This window comes from Martes martes (genome assembly GCF_963455335.1).
Source record: "Martes martes genome assembly, chromosome: 16".
Lineage (NCBI taxonomy): Eukaryota > Metazoa > Chordata > Mammalia > Carnivora > Mustelidae > Martes > Martes martes.
The window spans coordinates 46,615,563-46,636,403 of NC_137904.1; the positions used below are offsets into that span (position 1 = coordinate 46,615,563).

At 54.7% G+C, this 20,841-nt stretch overlaps 2 protein-coding genes across 2 annotated transcripts; one reads left to right on the plus strand and one right to left on the minus strand.

Annotated features, from left to right (window-relative positions):
* Nucleotides 1-422: 422 nt before the first annotated feature.
* NAGS (N-acetylglutamate synthase) lies at nucleotides 423-5,638 on the plus strand. The gene is made up of 7 exons (XM_080825935.1): nucleotides 423-975; nucleotides 1,554-1,828; nucleotides 1,944-2,157; nucleotides 2,410-2,590; nucleotides 2,946-3,117; nucleotides 3,216-3,398; nucleotides 4,018-5,638. The coding sequence occupies exons 1-7, from the start codon at nucleotides 550-552 to the stop codon at nucleotides 4,169-4,171; spliced, it is 1,605 nt and encodes a 534-aa protein (XP_080682061.1). The 5' UTR covers nucleotides 423-549; the 3' UTR covers nucleotides 4,172-5,638.
* TMEM101 (transmembrane protein 101) lies at nucleotides 5,614-8,992 on the minus strand. Its single transcript, XM_080825936.1, has 4 exons — nucleotides 8,839-8,992; nucleotides 8,356-8,536; nucleotides 7,422-7,568; nucleotides 5,614-6,634 (listed from the first exon to the last, which is right to left on the minus strand). Exons 1-4 carry the CDS (start codon nucleotides 8,973-8,975, stop codon nucleotides 6,326-6,328), a joined length of 774 nt encoding a protein of 257 aa, XP_080682062.1. The 5' UTR covers nucleotides 8,976-8,992; the 3' UTR covers nucleotides 5,614-6,325.
* Nucleotides 8,993-20,841: the final 11,849 nt, after the last annotated feature.

Sequence of the window (20,841 nt, forward strand, 5' to 3'; positions counted from 1 at the left end):
AATTCTTCCAAGTGGTACCCACTGTCTGGAGCCTGGCAAACCCTGGTAACCTCATGACCCCAATCTTCTTTGACCTCAGATGATAGGACAGAGGCATCCCTGCCCTCAGCAGAGCTGGCACACCTGCACCCTCCTTCCACTCCTCCCCACCTCTCCTTACAGTCTCCCCTCTTGCCCTCCTCACACTCCCGTTTAATCATCCAGAACCCCGCAGACCGCCAAAGCCACCCTGGGTCTCCTAAGCCCTTCCTGGAACCGGCCTTGGCAGCAGATGAAAGACACCTCGCCACCCCTTATCGCTGCCGCGTGACCCGCGCTAGTGGGTTCCGTTTCTCTCCCCCCCCCAGGGGCGGGGGATACTGGTGGCTCCGCCCTCTGACCCATGGCCTGCCTGACCCTCCTCAAATGCACCCAGAGAAGACTCTGCGCCCCCAGTCCGCGCCCCGCCCCGGCTGGTCCAGCCCTGCCTTGCAGCAGGTTAAGAGCCCCCCAGAGCCGGGAGCTGTGGACAGAAGCGCACTCGTGGGGGGACCAGCCAGTCTGGTTGTCATGGCGACGGCGCGGTTGGCCTGGGCCCTACGGGCCACCTCTGTGGGAGGAAGGCTGCGCGGTCCCCGAGGCCCTGGGGGTGCCCGGAGACTGAGCGGCAGCGCACGACGGCGGGCGGCCAGCGGCGCCAGCCCGGGTCGCCGGCTCAGCACCGCCTGGGCGCCGGCCCAGCCCTCACGAGAAGGGCCCGAGGGCGCCGAGGACGACCTCCGCTCGCCTGCCGCGGAAGAACAGGAGTGGACGCCGCCCCCGGCGCCCCCGGCCCCTCCCGACCCCCCGGGGCCCCCGGCCGGCCGCTCGCTGGTGCAGAGGGACATCCAGGCCTTTCTGAACCAGTGCGGAGCCAGCCCCGGGGAGGCGCGCCACTGGCTCACGCAGTTCCAGACCTGCTACCACTCCGCAGACAAGCCCTTCGCAGTCATCGAGGTGAGCGGAGTCCGGCGCCGGCCGTGCCACAGCGAGGGGATGGATGGGGGCTGTCTGGCGACGTGTCGCCAGGCATGGCGGGACCCGCTGCGGACTCTGCACAGCGGAAGCGCGAAGGGGTGAGACGGTGCCCGGACGAGTGCCGGGGCCGGGTGAAGCTGCGCGCTGCTCCCATAGTCTCACGCCCAGCCCAAGCGAGGAGACTGGGGGACCCTAATCCCCCAAGTGTGATGCGCTGGAGAAGTCTCCCCACCACACACACACACCGTGGGCGCGGTTATGGGTTCAGATGGCAAGTGGGGAACTTGGACAGGAGCTGCCTGAGTTACCCCTCCCCCCCAAGAACTCATAGAGTCCAAGGTCGCGGGGAGGCACAGAGGGAGGAACACCAATGCGAGATAAGGGGATGGCAAGACCCAACGGGGCAAAGGGCGGAGCAGGTGGGCGCCGGTAGCCAGGAATGGGGCCTGACTGCTCCCTGGGCAGGGCAGGCGGCACCGACAGGGCTGGGGGGGGCGTGGTCAGGCTGCCGGCGTCAGGGCCAGTGTTGCCCCTTCTGAAAGCTCCCTCCCCCACAGGTGGACGAGGAGGTACTCAAGTGCAGTAGCGCCGTATCCAGCTTGGCCTTCGCCCTGGCATTCCTGCAGCGCATGGACATGAAGCCCCTGGTTGTCCTAGGGCTGCCCGCTCCCACGGCGCCCTCCGGCTGCCTTTCCTTCTGGGAGGCCAAGGCACAGCTGGCCCAGAACTGCAAGGTGCTGGTGGATGAGCTGCGGCACAACGCTGCCACTGCCGTGCCTTTTTTCGGCGGCGGCTCGGTGCTGGGCGCGGCTGAGCCCGCCCCTCATGCCAGGTTAGTGCGGACCCCGCGTGCGCCCGGCGTCCTTAGACCTCGCCCGGCCGCCCGCCCCGCCCCAGCCCCGCAGGCCTGGAGGGGGCCCTCTTGAGCACGGCATCTGGCCCCACAGCTACGGCGGCATCGTCTCCGTGGAGACCGACCTGCTACAGTGGTGCCTGGAGTCCGGCAGCATCCCCATACTGTGCCCCATCGGGGAGACGACGGCGCGCCGCTCCGTCCTCCTCGACTCGCTGGAGGTGACCGCGGCTTTGGCCAAGGCGCTACAGCCCACCAAAATCATCTTCCTCAATAACACAGGAGGCCTGCGCGACAGCAGTCAGAAGGTGTATCCCCTCCGTTTGGGCGCCGCTCGCGGGACCCCGGTCCGGGCTTTGTCCCTCTTGGGCTCCCTGCTCGCCTCCCCGACGGGCCCCAGAGTCAAGCCGGGTGGGTCGGGAATGGCTTAGTGCCCAGATCCGAACCCTCTCCAGCCGAGGACTCCGGGAGGGTTCGAGGGTAAAGGGGTCCGTGGGGGCTAGGGGCGCAGTCCGCGGCCGGCTGCGGGCCAGAGGCTCACCCCCTGGGCCTGGACACAGGTCCTGAGTAACGTGAACCTGCCGGCCGACCTGGACGTGGTGAGCAACGCCGAGTGGGTGAGCACCAAGGAACGGCAGCAGATGCGGCTCATCGTGGACGTGCTCAGCCGCCTGCCGCACCACTCCTCGGCCGTCATCACCGCCGCCGCCACGCTGCTCACCGAGCTCTTCAGCAACAAGGGTGCGGGCCGCGCCGGGGGGCGGGGCGGGGCGGGGGCGGAGACCCGGAGAGACAGGGTTTCGGGGGAGGCAGGCGGATCTAGGGGAAGTAGGTGGGACTCCGCACGATGGACCGAAGTTGAGGGACAAACTGCCAGGAGAGAGCTTCTCCCCGTATGAAAATCCTGCGCGTGTCTCTGCTGACCGCAGAGATCACTTCATTGTGGAGATCTTCCCAAGAGGGCCACTGTCCCACTGGCCCCTGTCGTATCCGGACACCCCCCTCCCCTCCGCCGACCAGGCAGAGCACAGGCAGGAGCGGATGGGCCCTGGCTCTCGGGCTAAACTAACCCCTCATGCTCCGCGCCACCCCCCAGGGTCCGGGACCCTGTTCAAGAACGCCGAGCGGATGCTGCGGGTGCGCAGCCTGGACAGCCTGGACCAGGGCCGCCTGGTGAACCTGGTCAACGCCAGCTTCGGCAAGAAGCTCCGGGACGACTACTTGGCCTCGCTGCGCCCGCGGCTGCACTCTGTCTACGTTTCTGAGGGGTGAGCCTGCGGGCCCCAGAGGACAGGGACCGAGGGACAGAGCTGGGCAGCTTGGGGCCTAAGAGAGGTCCCAGCCTACCTCTCCCCTGCTGCGCCAGGTACAACGCGGCCGCCATTCTGACCACGGAGCCCGTGCTGGGAGGCACCCCATATCTAGACAAGTTTGTGGTGAGCTCCAGCCGCCAGGGCCAAGGCTCGGGCCAGATGCTCTGGGAGTGCCTGCGGCGGGACCTGCAGACGCTTTTCTGGCGCTCCCGCGTCACCAACCCCATCAATCCCTGGTAGGTCCCGTCCCCCGCCCCCCCCCACCCCAGCTCTCCACAGCCACACCCCCAAGGCTGGGCTTCCCCCAAGGAAAAGGCTCCACTCGATGTGACCCCACATTCCCCAAGGAGCAGACCACACACGGAATCTGAGATTTCCCCAAAGGCAGAGCACACTTAAACACGCTCTGTCCCACTGCAGTGGATTCCTTGAAGACACTCCCTGACTCTCCCAGAGTCCTTAGAAGAGTCCTGATCCCTCAGTCTCTATTCCAGGCCTAATGGCCAAGCGCTAACCCCAGGCCCACTGGATCTCCAGCATAACGGTCTCTCCTTTCTCTTTCCTTCTGCAACTATCCCCTCACCCAGCTGTGTGGAGACCAAGAGGTGAACAAGAACCCCTCCCCTGGAGGCGCAAAGCAAAGGACATCCTCAGTCTAACCTCCCTAGCTTTGGGACTCTGGCAGGTCAACTAGCTTCTCCGGGCCTTAGCTGCTTCTCTGTGAAAGAGCATACCACACCACCAGGCTCTTGGCAGCTGCTATAAGGATGAAACCAGATAACAGCAGGGTGCCTAGCATGTATAGATGGCATGCCTAAAAGCTTGCCCTAAAAGCTGCCTCCTTCCCCCCACCAGGTACTTCAAACACAGTGATGGCAGCTTCTCCAACAAGCAGTGGATCTTCTTCTGGTTTGGCCTGGCCGATATCCGGGACTCTTACGAGCTGGTCAACCATGCCAAGGGGCTGCCGGACTCCTTCTGCAAGCCAGCTTCTGACCCAGGCAGCTGACCCTCACTGCCCGCCCTGCAGGCCCTGGGACAACCAGGGTGAACCAAAGTCATGCCTGCTGGAAGTGATCCCAGGCAGCCACCGGCTGGCTGGACCAGGCTTGATGGCTAAGTGATCTGCAGAGAAGGAAGCAGCTCCTACTCTACTCTGCCCAGAGGGGGGCGCCCAAGAGGGGACAAGCCCAGGAAGAAGGGTGTGTCCAAGACATCCCCCCACCCTCACCACTGGCTCCATAACTATAACCAGATGGCCTTCCATTTTCAGTCTAGAGATTTGGGAAGCTAGGATCCGGGGCTTGCCGGTTTGCCTTCCAGAGCTCTCCTCAGGGCTAACCTGAAAGGTGGGCCAGTCTCTGTGGCCTCCGTGCTGTTCTGAGGCTCCCTTATCCAAAATATCACCCCATTTGCTTGATATTCCACCACTTACTTTAATTCCTTTGGGTCTTACAACTTTTCAGGAGGCCTTGATTAAAACACAAATATTTGTCTGAGAGTCAGCTCACGCTTGAAAGGAAATGAGCAGTGACCTTCTGGGAGCAAGATCTTGAGGGCTGGAGAACCAGGGGGCTCCCGGAGGGAAGAGAGGAGCTAAATGAGATGGAGTGCCTCCAAGATGAATGCTGTCACCATCTCCCTCACCTGGGTGTCAGCAGCCCCCAGTGGGGCTCCCCTCCATCCCACAGACCAGACCAACAGCAGCCCCAGCTCTCTTTCCAAGCAAGGCCCAGACTTGGATGTTTTCCCCTAGGCCCCACTGGAGGCTGTCTCCATCTGCTGAGAACACCTCAGCCAGCAGGACTCCAAAGCCAGAGGTCTCATTCTGCATTTTTGACCCCCACGATGTGCCAGGCCCCCTTGCTGGTCGCCAGGCTACTTTCAATCAGGAGGTGCATGGACAAGTAGGGAGAGGACCATCGTGGCACAGCAGGGCCATGACAGAACCAAACCCCAGGAGCAGCTTCTGACTTCCCTCAGAAGAGGGGTGATGGAGTGCACAGCTGTGTGTGGGCATTAAGACAGGCCCGACCTGGAATCCAGCTGTGGCTGCATTTGCTCTGTGGCTTGAGGGAAGCTGCTCACCTTCTCTGAGCTTCCATTTCCCCCATCTGTAAGATGTAAAATCCTCAGAGTGGACACTTAACGCTAGCCCCCCTGCCCCTCACCAGCTGCCCTCACCAAAGATTTCTTCAAAAGAAACCAGGAGGATAAAAGGGGAGGCAAAGACAAGCTACGACACAGGGACCAAGGCGATGGATCAAAGGCAGAATACAGGGAGGATCTTGACGAGACGGCCAAAGGCCTGTGGGAACCCTCAGAACAGGGCAGAGATCACGGGGGAACCAAAGTGGGGCTTAACCAGATGCGGTCTCTCAAGAAACCCAAGATCAATCCCAGCCAATGGCAACATGCCCTGCGGGGAGAACAGAGAAGCAAAGCCAAATGTCTATATAAAATGTTTATTTTTGGAGGACTGTGTGGTCTGGTCTTTGGGAGGGCACTCACCCCAACCAGGCCAACCATAGAGCTGGAAACAGCAGGCAGGAGGCAGGAAGCTGGCCGCTGCCTGCCCTACCCCCGGCACACACCGGACAGGGGCCTGCTCTGCTTTCAAGGTGGGGCAATAGCAAGTGCTGTTTCTGCCCCCAGCACACCCTGAGAACTCACGTGACTTCGGAGGCACCTGGCCCCTGGCTCCTCCCAGCCCCGACCACGTGTCAACACACACACTATGTCTCAGTCTCCAGAAAGCACTGTAGAGCCTAGCTGCACTTGGCCAGGTTCAAAAAGGAATTTTTCACATTTGCTCACTTCTGGTTCATGGTCTTCCTTCCTCTGTCTTCCATTCTCAGCAGCCCCACCCAAGCCCTGCCTTACTCCCTTCTCTGAGACAGGACACCCAGGGAGCAGTTGGCCTCAGGTCTCCCACTACCAAACAGGAAAAAGCCCTGTAAGGCATCGTGAGCAGGGCTCCCACCCACCCAGGGCCGAGCCCAGGTACCAGGGAAGAGACCTGCCTCTTACCAACACATACACACACAGCAAAGAACCAAACCAACAGAGTGGAAAGCAGAAAGAAACGACTGGGCCAGCAAGTAGGAAGGCAGGGTGGCCCTCGGTGGCTTGCTGCGCCCATCTTGGCCTCTCCCCATGCCACTCAGCCATCCGTGGCCAGGATGACGGCAGCCCCAAAGATGCCCACGCTCTCTCCAAGGAGCTTCATCTGGTTCCAGAACTCAACGCGCCGTGTGTTGTGCCAGTAGGCGACATTGCCATCAATGAGCAGCATGACTGGGGGCAGCAGAATGGCCAGGATCTGCGCAGCCAGGGTCACGTAGTAGCCCGACAGGAAGGCCAGGGCCAGGACGCCGTACAGCACAAAGAAGAGCTGGATCATCAGCTCCCCTCCCGGGAGATGGTTCAGATAGGCCAGCCGGTCCTCCTTGCTGTGCTGCAGCGAGTAGGCCTAAAGACACACGATCCTCTAAGTCTCTCCTGCAGGCTAAGGAGCCTGTCTGGGGACAGCTGGCCCTGAGAAGCCACCTGCAAGTCAGCCTCTGCCAGGGGGGCCCCTGACTCCTGGCTCAGACCTGGGGCTCTCTAAAAGGAGGGCCTGTATCTCCCCCCGACACAGGCTAGGGAGCTCCTGAGGTTAGGGCCTGTCTCTCCTCACCTTTGGGGCTCAGGAGGGCAGAAGCATGTCTCCGCTGCCAGACTGGGGCTCTCACCTCTGAGTACAGAGCTCTGCACTTGGTATATGGTGCCCAGGAACCAAGATGAAGCCAAGTAACCTGGAGCCTGTCCAGGTCCCCAGCCACACTGGCTCCCCCTAGGTCGTCCACTAGGGAGTACCATAACTCACTACCCCAGGAAACTCCAACCAACTCTAAGCAACAGAGCCCCATCTGGAGTCTGAACCCCACCAAACCTCTCCTTTGCCCCCTCTCCCAGTCCTCTGCGGGCTGAAGCCACGAGAGGACCAGTCCACCTTGTTCTCCTGACTCTCAGGCTTGGGACTGGACAGTCAATTCAACCTCTTCTCTCCCTGGTGGCAATAAGCTGGAAGAAGGGACCCTCAGCCAGGTCTCAGGCACTTGAACGGTCCCTGAGCCCAATAGCTGGCTGGGGCAGTATCCAGGAGGCAGACCATCAGGAACTATATATGCAGGACCTTATTCTGCCCACCTCCCTGGGTTCTGCCTCACTCCCAGGCAAGCACTTCCAGCCAACCTACCAGCAACCCCCCAACCTACCACGCAGATGAGGTAGATGCCCAGGAACACCTGGCCGGTGGACTGGAGGGAGCGGCTGCGGGGCTTCCGGCGGTACAGCTCCCCAGCGCCGCTGGCCAACACAAGAAAGCCGCCGATGATAGCAACTGTGCGCGAGTACATCCGGACCTGGACCGAGGTGAGGGGACCCCAGTCAGGAACTGCCACCACCTTTCTCCTGGCTGTCTAGAGCACAGAACTGCCCATCTCTATACATCCCCTTCCATCCGATGAACCCTCTTACCGTTTCCAAGTGTGGTGGGCAGGTGCAGCAGAAATAGAACTCTTTTTATCAGAAGTGGAAACTGAGGCCCAGGGGATTACTAAAATTGTCCAAGGTCCTACAGAAAGTGTCCAGATACCAAGAGTTGCCCCCTCTACATCTCCAGGTGTACAGACTCGAATCCCAATGTTCTTTCTGCTATAGAGTATAGTCTATCCCATAAAAAAATCAGGGATCCCACTGTCCGGTAGTTGTTCACACATCCGCCACCCCCCTGGACTGACAGTCCCTGCCTTTGTCCAGGATTATCTACACACCTGCAGCACCTGGTATAGGTTCTGGCACTTCAGATTTACATGCCGTCCTAAATTAATTAAATTTCATGAAATCAGATGGCTGGAACCAGTACTCTCCAAGGGAGTACTGGAGTACTCTCCAACTTTGGGAAAGTCTGTTTCTCATCTCTGCACCTCAGTTTTCGCGCCCTGAAAGGCAGCCTTGTGTGGTCTCTGAGGGCCTTTCATCCTTGCCGTCTGTAACAATCTCCACAAGCCTAGGGGTTCTGCCTTCCCAGGCTTCACACTATGCACCTGGCTAGCACCATGCATTACTCAGCTGCCCCGGGGTCACTGGGCACTGGCCTCGGGCTCCCCAGCCCCCTAGCGAAGTCCCACCTTGGGCCGAGGTGCTCACCTTCAGCCAGTCCCCGTAGTGGACGTAGCCCCCGATGTAGGCGGCGTAGGTGCTAATGGCCAGCTGGAGGGCGGCCCCCAGCGCGAACCAGCGCCGCTTCACTCCAAAGGACATGAAGCTGGCGCACAGCACGGCCGCCCCCAAGTCGAAGTACAAGTAGGGCACTGGGATGTCGGGCTTCCTGCGAGCAGGAGAGGGGAAGAAGCAACGAGGACAGAATAAAGCGGGAGAAGAGCCTTACGACCCCCTGAGTTCCCACAAGCTCCCCTGCGCCCCTGAACCGGAGGCCCTTCTCACGGCCAGGACCCCTGCACTACGCTCGATGCCCACCTTGCCCCAGACCAGGGCCCCTAACAAGCCCGAGATCCCAATTCTTCCCCAGCCCAAGGGTCCCAACTTCTTCCCCACCCCACTGCACCCCCGTTCTTGGGACGGGCCGTACCGCCACCCCACCGCACTCGGCGGCCGCGTGGGCCCGCTCACCGGCGCGCCTCGGCCCTCTCAGCGTACAGCATGAGCTGGCTGAAGCACCCCCAGAATGGGCAGCGTGTGAGCAACACCGAACCCAGCTGCATGATCAGCTGCAGCATCCACCGTCGCGAACCCATCTTCGACGCCATCTTGGGGAAGGGCAGTCCGCTGCGGCGTCACCCCCGACGGGGAGGCCGGCGCCAGGATGCGACACGCAACTTCCGGATCTCGCGAGGCGGCGGGGGCGGGGGTGAGGACTGCATTTTCCCTTCCGACGGGAAATAGTGCTCTCGCTCTCTAGTTCCGGACAGAAGGATGTGTTCCAGCTGCGGAGTTCAGCCTTTCTCCCTGCTCTGGGGCTTAAGGACCCCTCCTCGTGGCTGCAAAATTGAAAACTAGACTAGAGGAAGGAACAGTGGGTTCAGGATATCAGCGCCGTGGGCGAACTGATGTTTGCTGCTAAACCTGGGCTCCAATCCTAACTCCAACCCTAACGGACTTGGGGCATATCGCCTGCACTTTCTAAGACCCATCTGTAAAATGGGGAGGACATCCACTTCTCAGCGTAGCTTAGTGCTTTCAGTGTGGCAGTGTTGGTACCAGCTCATAGTAGGGGATAGGTAGATGGTGTAAACATACACAAAATCTCTCTTCTTCTATTTAATTTCAGAGTAAGGTATTCCCTTGGCTAAGTCACTCGTAGAGAAGTTTGATCTGTCTTCCCTCTATCCCCTGAGAGAAAAAGCAAGATCCGATATGGACACAGGGGACATCTCAAATCAGTCTATTCTCTCCAGCTCCAATGCTCCCGCTAACTACCATCTTTTATTGGTTTAACAGCAGCAGGCTTCCAACTGGCCTCCCCAGCTTCTCCTTTGGCCTCCTTGTTAATTCTTAGCCCCCTATTTTATGTTTTCCTAACATCAGATACCCTTCCTTTGAATCCCTCAGCACAATGGCAATTATATATTTTAGATTCTTTGTTAACGACCAGATTAACCCTAGATTGTGAGCTTCATGGGGGCAAGGACAGTCTCAGATTCCTGTTTACTATGTCCTCGCAGCCTAGTAGATGAGATGCGTTCGGGAAATACATGTTAAATAGATAAATGAACAAAAGATGTGGCCAGTAGGTCTCATTCATGGTAGGTAGTCAGTAAGTAATTCGTTCGGTAAGTGGGCGAAAGTTCTGGGCACTCCAGGATTGCCACCACAAAGCCACCCCCACCTATCTTCCTGCACCCCCTACCACCCTGCCACACACAAATTCATCTTCCAGTATTGAAGTTAAGACACTACAAGCACTCCCACCAGGCGTTTAATTCGGGTCTGTTTGCTTCCAGTTCCCTGAGGTGGGGAGAGGAGCCTCATGTGAATTAAAAATTCCCACTCAGCCAGTAAAGCTACATACAACACCTCTCACATCTTATTTTTTAGTCACTGGGATAAAGTCTGGGCATAAGAGAAACAAGAGGGAGAGACAGATATATCCATGTAACATCTAGGAAATGGGATTACTGTGTACCTATATGCTGGGGTGGGGGTGGGAAAGAGGAATGTCCAGACGAAGGGAATGAGAAAAAACTTGGATTAGAGGCCATTTTGTTTACCTACCCCCACGCGCCAGTGACAACCACGTGAGGTAAGTTTTCCACAAGTACATAGTGCAGAATCAAATTTTCCCTTGGTTTTATTTTTCCATCTCCTCACCCATTCCCAACTCAAATGTGACAAGAATGCAGAGCCCTCAGGAGGAAGCTAAGGTGTTGAGGACTGGAACTGGGACAGTGTACGCCCGTAAAATAATTGTAGGAGCCTGGCTGGGTTGTCCCCACAGGAACAATACCGCTACCCCATCCCACCACCCTCATGACTTTATCAACAGCAGTGGCCAGGGACATGTGTAGGGAGGGGCAGGAGATGGATTCATGAAGCTTCCCTGGGTACCCCTCCCACCTTAATTCCCTCTGGTCTCCAGTCTCTGCCTTCTACTGCCCTAGTCCCCAGAAGGTTGTGGAGAAGTACTAAGAGCCAAATCCCTTTCTAGGGTTGGGAAGGATGCTGGCATTGTGCTAAGGCAGAGACTAGGTGAGTGGGAAGGTCAGATGCCCTGCGAGAGGAACACAGCCATTTGTTCCCCACCGCCCCCCGCCCCCCGCACCACCATTCTTCCCACTCCTGTCCAGGACGACAATTCACCTGGAAAGACTTCTGAAGAACAGGCTTTTTTGTCATCTACATCTCTACCTGCCGTCCACCTCTCTATCTGGTCTCTCTCCTCCTGCTGCCTCCACTTCCCTCTGCAGCAGCCCCTCCCTCTCCAGAGGGCTCTCCCACTCCCCAGCTCCTCTGGAGCCCCGCCTGGGCTTGTGCACTGCCACGCCCAGAGCCACAGTGACCAGCATGGTGCCCAGGGTATCCAGCACAATAGCTGTCTCAGGCAGGCAGGGAAGGGCCTCCGCACTGCTCAGCAACACCCCCAACTGGTGAGGGCCAGGACAAGTCAGGTTATCCAGGTTGACTGACCACCCACAAGTGCCACAGGTGGTTCAGGCTTTCCAAAGCCTGAAGGTCACAGGGACACAGTAGGTCACAAGGACCTACTGCACGTCACAGTCTTGCACCCAGGGGTTACTGGCCAGCAGCAGCCACATGCTCACCATCTAGGTGTATGCAGGCACCTTGAAACTAAAGTGTGGCAATCAGTTGTCTACTAGAGAGAGGCTGCTCGGCACCAACAAGGCTGCTGAGACCTCAGCCTCCAGCACACTGATCTCATTCCTAGCCACAGGGGACCTCCGGGCCTGGCATGATGGCCAGGCCACACATAGCCGTTTCCAGCCAGCAAGAGCTAGTGTAGACAGAAGAAGCAACCAAGCCTGGCTCCGCCCAGCTCGGTCAGCCAGTTGGGACTCAGCTCGAACTGCTCCAGGTTCCCCAGGCCCCACAGGCTGCAGGGGTCCAGGATGATAAACAGGTTGTGAGAGAGAGCCAGGAGGAGCAGAGAGCCTGGGGTGGTGAAGACGTCCAGGGGCAGGCGGGCCAGCTGGTTGTGGCTGAGGTGCAACCACTCCGGGAGACCTAGGCCCCCCAGGGCTCCACAGCCAGATCCCACAGCAACACCCAAAGTCCCCACTCAGATTATCGTGGCTCAGCTCCAAGAGTCGCTCTGCCAGAGAGCCTGAGAGGGAGGCTGAGTCGGGGGAGAACCCCCCAGACCCCACACTTCCTGTGGTTGGACAGGTGCATGGTGCTGGGCTCACTGCCACCAGATTCCCGAGTAAGGCCAGGGCCACTGTGTGGAAGGAGTAGCCACACATCCCCCATCCTTGCCCCATGAGGGGCTGGGAGGATGATAGCCTCAGGCCTGCATCAGGCTCATGGATACACAGTGGTGCCTCACTCCTCCAGCCAGGACTCTGGGGAGTGTGGGTGTGCTAGGGAGAGGAAAAACAGATACTATTCAGGGGTCTCACCGTTTGCCATGTCCCCCAACATGGTCTTAGGGACACCTCCCTCCATCTCCCATAATTTAGCCTGCTACCAAGGCTCTGGCAAGTGCCATCGCAGCCTGAGACCCCAGCATTCTGATCCCCTACCCCAGCCACCTCTCATTCCCTTATGCCTACTAGGATGAAAAGCAATCAGGGCAGATGGCCTCTTTAAACCCCAGCACCCCTTCTTTCCTCTCACTCCATACCCACCCCCACTTATTTCCTACAGCCCAGGAGCACCTCTGCCTTTTCCTGGCCCTAAACACTCCCTGCGTCACTCAACCAGCCAACACTTGCAGAGTCCCTATTCTGCAAGAGGACACAGCCTTGACTAGATCCTGGCTTAATCTGGCCACTGAGGTCAGAAGTTCAACGCACTCCCTTGTGTATTCCTGGCACCACCTGCCAAGTGCAGCCCCAGCCCAGGAATAGCAGTGAAAAGAATCTCAGCTCTAGTTACCTGCCCTCCTGGCCTCCCGCCAGAACTCCAGCCCCAAGCAGCAGAGATCCAATCTTAGGGAAGCCACAGCGCTGAGGGTGGGGATGGGGGGGGGGCAGGTTAAGGACATCTCCAAGGTCTTGTGGCCTTATAACCAGGGGAGCAGGATCCTGCCCTGCCTAAGAACACCACTCCTCACTCCCCACACCATGGCCCTCTCCTTTTGAGCCCCACACCCTGGTCTATCGCTAGTCAGGATAGTAGCCCGAGGCCCCTAGGAGGCCTCAACTCACCACATCTCACATCCGCAAGTCAAAAAGGGGCCAGACATCTTCTCTTTCATTCTATACTGCCTGCCTAAGAAATCTGCCATCATCTATAATTCATATATATATATACTTACACACACACACACATATATGTGTGTGTGTGTGTATATACATATACATATACATATACATACATATATATATATATGTATATATATATATATTTGCCCATCTATAATCCATCTTCTCTGGACACAAAGGAAAGAAATACTCTCTCTTCTTCTCACTGGGCCAAAGGTCAAAATACTCTGTTCTGGCCTTTGAAGAATGTCCAGCATTGCTTTCTGAAACAGACTGGTCTGGGGGCAGGGTGTCTGTACCCATCACTTCTGCCTTGCCCTAGGAGGCCAACCAAACAAGTTTCTTTCTGGGTTCCCCAGTGTGCTCACCAGCCCCACGCAGCAGGTCTTAAGAGAATCCTAATGGCCATATGGAAGACATGGTTACCAAGGGCCAGGCATCTCATTAAAGGCTTGATTTAATCCTCAACTGAGACACTCATTTTACAGAGGAAACTAACACTCGGCAAAGATACACAGGATGCCAAGTCACACTGCTGATCAGCGGCTGCGGTGAGAGCTGACATAACCTAGACCTGTCTGAATCCGGCCATGCGCCTAACCACCAAACCACAGTGACTAAGACTGGGCCACTGTCTCACTCGCCAAACACCCCTCAAAAAGTTAAGGTCTATGGGTGAATAACACAGATTATCACCAGAATGGGAAAAGCAGCTGAGCCACAATCAACCTAGAATATGACTCTGAGCCTTTGGTTGACCAGATTTGAGTCCCTTTGAATTAGTTCAAGGGATCTGGTTCAAGGAAATTATAGTGAAAATTTTGAAAAATCACTGTCAATAATCTTTAAGGAGTACCTGGCAAGCTGTCGCTGGAGTGTGTGACTCATGATTGTGGGGTTGTTGAGTTCCAGCCCCACCTTGGGTGTTGAGATTACTTAAAAAAATAGAATCTTATTTAAAAATTATAATAATCTTTTTTTAAAAAGATTTTATTTATTTCACAAACAGAGATCACAAGTAGGCAGAGAGGCAGGCAGAGAGAGAGAGGGGGAAGCAGGCTCCCTGCTGAGCAGAGAGCCCCACGCGGGGCTCAATCCCAGGACCCTGGGATCACGACCTGAGCCGAAGGCAGAGGCTTTAACCCACTGAGCCACCCAGGCGCCCCCAAAATTATAATAATCTTTAATGGATGCCTCGGTGGCTCAGTGGGTTAAGCGTCTGCCTTCAGCTCAGGTCATGATCCCAGGGTCCTGGGATCGAGTCCCGCATAGGGCTCCTTGCTCAGCAGGGAGTCTGCTTCTCCCTCTCCCGCTGCCCCCTGCTCATGACCTAGCTCTCTCTCAAGTAATAAATAAGTAAGATGTTTTAAAAATTTTTTCAAAATTAAAAATTATAATATCTGAGAAAATATTACAAACTGAAGGTTACCAGACACTTGAGCTCACTCATCAAAAGTTCCAACTTTCATTAAGTCAGACAAGTGTAACAACAGTTAACAAAATTCAGAAAGGTTCACTGAGCATGCTGTGCGAGCAGTTACCTAGGACACATTGACTACCAGGTGCCCGCATGAGGGCACCAAAAGTAAGTTATACTCAAACAACTTCAATTCCTTTTTTGATAGGCTAACTAGATGACTACCACAGACAAACATCTGGATCTTATTAAAGTCTCTCATCACATTCCTTGCGATAATGAAAACACAGAAGACAGTTTATACAAATTGGAATTAATACAACACTGGGATGGATAACTGCTATATTACAGAATCAAGATTTTTTAAAAGCTTTTAACAGGCTGGAATAGTTGTCTGAAAAAAGCCATTTTACTGGAGAAGACAAGATGACTCCCAGTCACCTCTGTGTGCCCCTCGCTGGGGGGCTTCGAGGACAGGAAACATCCTGAAGAGCAGGGCCTGGCTTGCTGGACACCTGAGCTCTAGCCACGGCTCTAGAAATGAGCTGCCACTTACAGGACAGAAGGGCACAGTACCACCTGTTTCACAAAGCAGTGAGCTCCCCATCGAAGAAAGAGGTCAAGTAGAGACAGACAGTCTATTGAGGATGCTGGAGAGAGGATATTTAAACTGGAAGATGGGGCCGCCTGGGTGGCTCAGTTGGAATCACCCCTGGGTGATTCCGGGGTCCTGGGATTGGAGCCCTGGGTTGGGCCCCCTGCTCAGCAGGGAGTCTGCTTCCCCCACTGCCCCTCCCCCTCCCATGCTCTCTCTGTCTCACTCACTCTCTCTCTCAAATAGATAAAATCTTTTTTTTTTTTTTAAGATTTTATTTATTTGACAGAAAGCAAGAGAGAGCACAAGCAGTGGGAGTGGCAGGCAAGAGGGAGGGAGAAGCAGGCTCCCCACTGAGCAGAGAGCCTGATGTGGGACTTGATCCCAGGACCCTGGGATCATGACCTGAGCCGAAGGCAGACACTCAACTGAGCAACCCAGGTGCCCCTCAAACAGATAAAATCTTAAAAAAAAAAAAAAAATTATAGGGGCACCTGCGTGGCTCAGTCATTAAGTGTCTACCTTCAGCTCAGGTCATGATCCCGGGGTCCTGGGATTGAGCCCCACATAGGACTCATTGCTCAGCAGGAAGCCTGCTTCTCCCTCTCCCACTCTCCCTGCTTGTGTTCCCTCTCTCGCTGTCTCTCCCTCTCTGTCAAATAAATAAATAAAATCTTTTTTAAAAAAATTATAAACTGGAAGGCTGGACTATTCCCTATGAGCTGCAAAATCCCTGGCATTTCTAAGTCAGGGTATCTGTGCTGAGCTTCTTATACTGCCTGGGCCATCCCTGGCCCCAGAAGCATCCTCCTTCTGCACACTGTTTACATACTGACTTCTGGCTTCTCCTTCCCATAGCCAGGACACAAGGATGACAGCAGGACACTTTCAGAAAGAGTAATCTGAACAAAAGCCAAAGAGTATCTGAGGACAGCCTCCATCTACAGGGGTGAAGGGTCCATTACTGGATCGCCCCCTTGCACATATCCGCAGCCAAGCTGCCCCTCCCCCCACACTGCCCACCTGATGAACACCCGTGGTTGTGCCCAGCTCTCCACCTTCTGTGTCTGCACCTCAGCCACTTGACGGGACTACCACAAGGTCACACAATAGGCATCTGGTTACACCCTAAATGCATGAGTTTGGACCTCAGCAACCATGCCGTTTCTCCAGTGTTTACTGAGCCAGGGGACATGTCCTCCTTCACCCTCACCTCCCCATCAAATCTACAAACACCAGCAACTGTACAGTCTTCTCCCTCCTTCCTCTTTATAGTGGAAGAAGGGCCTCCTCCCATCAGAGGCCAAAACGTCTGTGGCCCTGGGTCTTGTCTACGACCTTCTGGAGTTCACGATGAGGTAATGACTCTGAAACACCCCAACTGCAGCCCAGTCCCTGCTGAATGCCAGGCTTGTCACCCACCTGCCCGGCTGCCATCTGCTCTTCAGGGTTTCACGGATAAGACAAATATGGCAGAACAAGACTCTTGATTTTTCCACAAACCTCTTCCTCTCTCATTGTTTGCCATCCACCCGGTAGCCCATCACCTCAGCCTCAAACCTTCATCAGCAAGCCCCGTTCCTGTGTCACCACCATGTCGTGCCTGGATGACTGGAATGCAGCGATGTGATTCCACCTTTGCCCCTTGACAGACTAAAGCCCTCGACAGCTTCCAACCCTCGAACAGCTCCCCACTGTGCCAAGAACAGATTCCAGTCCCTACGATGGCAACGAAGCCCTGCCTGATCCGGCTCTTGCTCATGGGGCTTCAGCCACCTGTCTTCTAGTAGTTCCTAAACACCCAAGTTCCTATCACCCTCACTTAGCACCTGCTGCTGCCCCTATCCAAGCACTCTTGGCTGGCACCTCGTTCAGATTTCGGCTTACATGACATCTCAAGGGACCATCCCAGAATGTTGTCTTCAGAGCAGTACCTGTACCTCCCCACAGTGACCATGAGCAGCTACCTGAAACTAGGACAGAGACCAGAACAAACGGGTCCGGATCCGAAAAGAAGCCACCACTTATGAGTCCCTCCACTAAAATTAACTGCAGAGTCAGCATCAGAAGGGTTGATGGGACAGGTTATTTGAGAAGTCACTAGAAATCTGCCTCACCCTCACCTCACTTAACCAGTCAGGAAGTGAGTTAGTTCCCCGTTAGACTTTTCAACAAAATTGAAAATGACAGGAACATGGGATGGGGAGGCCACAGCCTGCCCAGGGTTGATCCCAGCCGGCGAAGTATGCGCTCAAGAAACCTGAGGGAGAGCCCCGCTGCTCCCATGTTGCCCTTCATCTCCCGTGTCCTTTACTGATCCCTTGTCCTCTTTTCAAGCTTGACCTCAAGCTTTCCTCAAATCCCACTCCATCCTGGATGGCTTTACATCTCGACTCAGACAACTCATCTAGTTATTAAACTGGTAACTTTCAAACTTCTACCTTTAATTATATTCAACAGCCGGCTGCTAGGGAATAAAACAAAAATGAGTAAGTCGTCATCCTTGCCTTGGAGCCTCAAAATTCCCCATCAGACCACGCAAGGAAAACCCAAACAAATAACTTATAATGCAAATCATACATGCCACATGACGTGAGTGATTCAAAAAAATTCTAGGAATCGCTTTCCACCTTAATTGTCGAGGATGGCTTCACAGGCGGCTCTGAAGCAAGGCATGGTAGGATAAGACAGACAAGATAAACTAAGACAGGCTGGGAGTAATCGGAGAGATCATCTATTCCTGTCTCTCTTCTATCGTAACAAGTCTAAGATGCTAAGATGCCGGCAAGTTTCATCCGACATGAAGTACACTGCATTGTCAGAAGTGCAAGGGGTAGGGATAAAGAAATGTTTTAGAATCTAGAAGTTATGCAAGATGTTAGCAATCAGGAGTGGGAGTGGGAAAACGTTTGCCTTATTTTCTAGCTTTCTCTAATGAGCCACGTAAGGCTTTTAAAATAAAAAAGAACAAACTTGTTTTGAAACTTTATCAACAGTAGTCTATGACCAGTGGATGGCAGCCAAACAGCATCCTTTTCTCCCCTGTAAGCTCCCCGGTGCTCTCATGTCGAATCCCTTAAGTTTAGGCTTTAAGTACATGCTGATGATTCTTTTTGTTTGTTTGTTTAAGATTTTATTTATTTATTTGACAGACGGAGATCACAAGTAGGCAGAGAGGCAGGCAGAGAGAGGAAGCAGGCTCCCTGCTGAGCAGAGAGCCCGATTCGGAGCTCGATCCCAGGATCCTGGGATCATGACCTGAGCCGAAGGCAGAGGCTTTAACCCACTGAGCCACCCAGGCGCCCCCATGCTGATGATTCTTAAAGGAGAAGTCTCTGACATGAGCAGCCTCCTCTAGCAGTGATGAGAAAGCAAACCCAACATTTAAACAATGACCATCCTCCAATCCCAATTCCCAGACCTGCCCCTGCCTCTCTCCCCACCGCTGCTCTCACCCTGCACGTTGCAGGTCCTAGCCTCGTACGTTCTCACCACCGTGTCCCTCACGTCAAGAAGACAGGCGGTTCTATCCCTGTGTAGGACTAAAAGATCTCTGTATCTTCCTTTACTCACTAGTAGGTCTTGTGGAAGAACAGATTGCAACACACACACATTCTTAACTTCAAAAATGTCAAGGAACCTTTATCCTTCATCATGAGCTCCAGGCTGGAGCCCCTGACCTAAGACCACAGTGCCTGAGCAATTTTCAAAGCAGCAAGAAACTGCTCAGACTCTTCACAGCACAGACTCCGCATCGGCTCCCTGTGCGCATGCTACTTATACCCTCCTGACTGCAGCTTTGCCACAGCAGTAAACCCAAAGGCATGCGGCCACGGGGAGGGAAGTCATCAGGCGCTGGGGTAGAGAGGTCTGTGTATCCTGCAGAGCTACCTGCACACGGGTCATCAGAGACGTGAGCCCTCCGCACCATACTCTTCAACAGTTCAGTGCTCTTCCAATCTAGCGGGCCATTTCTGCCACTTTGCCCCGTCTGTGTCCCCACCTGGCAAACAAGTGAGCAGGGGACATGCCATCAGTTTGGAAAGTCACGGAGCGGCAGTAAGAGCCCACATGTGGATGTAAGCCTGAGGTTTTGTTCCGCTCTGTCAGCACACGTAGCAGTGGTTCTCAGGACAAGTCACTTAGCCCTGTGTAACCCACTTTCCTTCTGTAAAAGGAGTGGTTTTCATATTATAATCAAAGGAATTCCCTTGGACTGCAGGGCAGAGGTAGAGGTGAGATTGGTTAGACAGAAGGCAGGACTGAGACAACCCCCACCCTTGCCCAACTGCTTTACCTTATCAACCTCATTTAAAATGCCATGTAAGGGGCGCCTGGGAGGCTCAGTTGGTTAAGCCACTACCTTCGGCTCAGGTCATGATCCTGGAGTCCTGGTATCAAGTCCCACATCGGGCTTCCCCTGCTCTGCAAGGAACCTGCTTCTCCCTCTCCCTCTGCCTGCCACTCCCCCTGCTTGTGCTCTCTGTGAAATAAATAAAATCTTTAAAAATAAATAAATAGATCAATAAAATGCCACATAAAGGGGCGCCTGGGTGGCTTAACCGTTAAGCGTCTGCCTTCAGATCAGATCATAATTCCAGTGTTCTGGGATTGATCCCCACATTGGGCTCCCTGCTCAGCAGGAAGCCTGCTTCTCCCTCTCCCACTCCCCCTGCCTATGTTCCCTCTCTTGCTGTGTCTCTGTCAAATAAATAAATAAAATCTTAAGAAAATACAAAATAAAAATAAATAAAATGCCATATAAAGCCAGGCTTCCAAAACAAAGCGAGAGCCTCTGACAATCATCTAATCCAATCTCATCCCCAAACTCAACCATCCCAGGACCCAGCTAACATTTACAGAGCACCTTCCGGTAGCAAGCATTTTAAAGATCTTTAGCCTTCCACACCAACAGTAGGGGACAGGTATGAGTTCCATGTTGACAGTGGGGAAGCAAAGGCTCAGACTGGTGAAATGATTTACCCACAGCCTCAAAGTGAGGAAAGGGAGGGTGGGGATTCCAGCCCAACTAGTTATGCCTCCCAAGTCCTTGTTCCTTCTTCTTTATCTCACTGCCTTTCACACTGTCTTAGCTCCACATCTTGAAGTGCTTCAGGCTCCCCATCATTTCATAAACTATAAAACTAAAGAGTCAAAAAAGTACTCCCTACCAGAAATAGTTGGTACCTACAGTCTTCCATTCACACCTAAAGACTAATGTGGAGGAAGTGATGGCGTAGATACATGACACAGACCGTCCTCCCAGGCTTCTATTTTCCATTCATCACATTCCCTCCTTTAATGGCACGTCTTACAGTATCTAGAGCTTATAAGGCCTCCCTTCTGCCTCCCTCTTTCACCTCTTCCAGAAGCTTACGCTTCCATGCAAACTAAATTGAAGGCCTGGTACTTTAAATCTAGCTCTGGCCAATGGCAGATGAAAGTACCCTTCTCAGTCTTCTCGTTTTTCTTCCAAACAGCCCGTAACAAATGGCCTCATGTATGTGTCCACCTCTTTGTGTCCCTACCCGACTCACACACACCTCCCAACCCTGGATCCCCTTCTTAAATTATACACTTTGCACCGTATCTCTGGGTGAGCTCCAGGGGTTGGAAGGAGACAGGGTAAAGAGTAGGAAGCAGAGAATCTAAAGAGAAAGATTACCAAACAACCCCCCCTTACACCCCCACCCTCTGGGGTCTCTAAAGCACGTACAAAC

What these genes read in the sequence shown, in the direction of transcription:
- NAGS (XM_080825935.1), top strand. Translation starts at nt 550, where the DNA reads ATGGCGACGGCGCGGTTGGCCTGGGCCCTACGGGCCACCTCTGTGGGA. An exon ending in TGCGCGACAGCAGTCAGAAG is followed by an intron (nt 2,158 to 2,409) that starts GTGTATCCCCTC and finishes GCCTGGACACAG; the next exon opens with GTCCTGAGTAACGTGAACCT. An exon ending in TCTGTCTACGTTTCTGAGGG is followed by an intron (nt 3,118 to 3,215) that starts GTGAGCCTGCGG and finishes CTGCTGCGCCAG; the next exon opens with GTACAACGCGGCCGCCATTC.
- TMEM101 (XM_080825936.1), bottom strand. Translation starts at nt 8,975, where the DNA reads ATGGCGTCGAAGATGGGTTCGCGACGGTGGATGCTGCAGCTGATCATG. An exon ending in GAGAGGGCCGAGGCGCGCCG is followed by an intron (nt 8,537 to 8,838) that starts GTGAGCGGGCCC and finishes TCCTGCTCGCAG; the next exon opens with GAAGCCCGACATCCCAGTGC. An exon ending in ACTACGGGGACTGGCTGAAG is followed by an intron (nt 7,569 to 8,355) that starts GTGAGCACCTCG and finishes ACCTCGGTCCAG; the next exon opens with GTCCGGATGTACTCGCGCAC.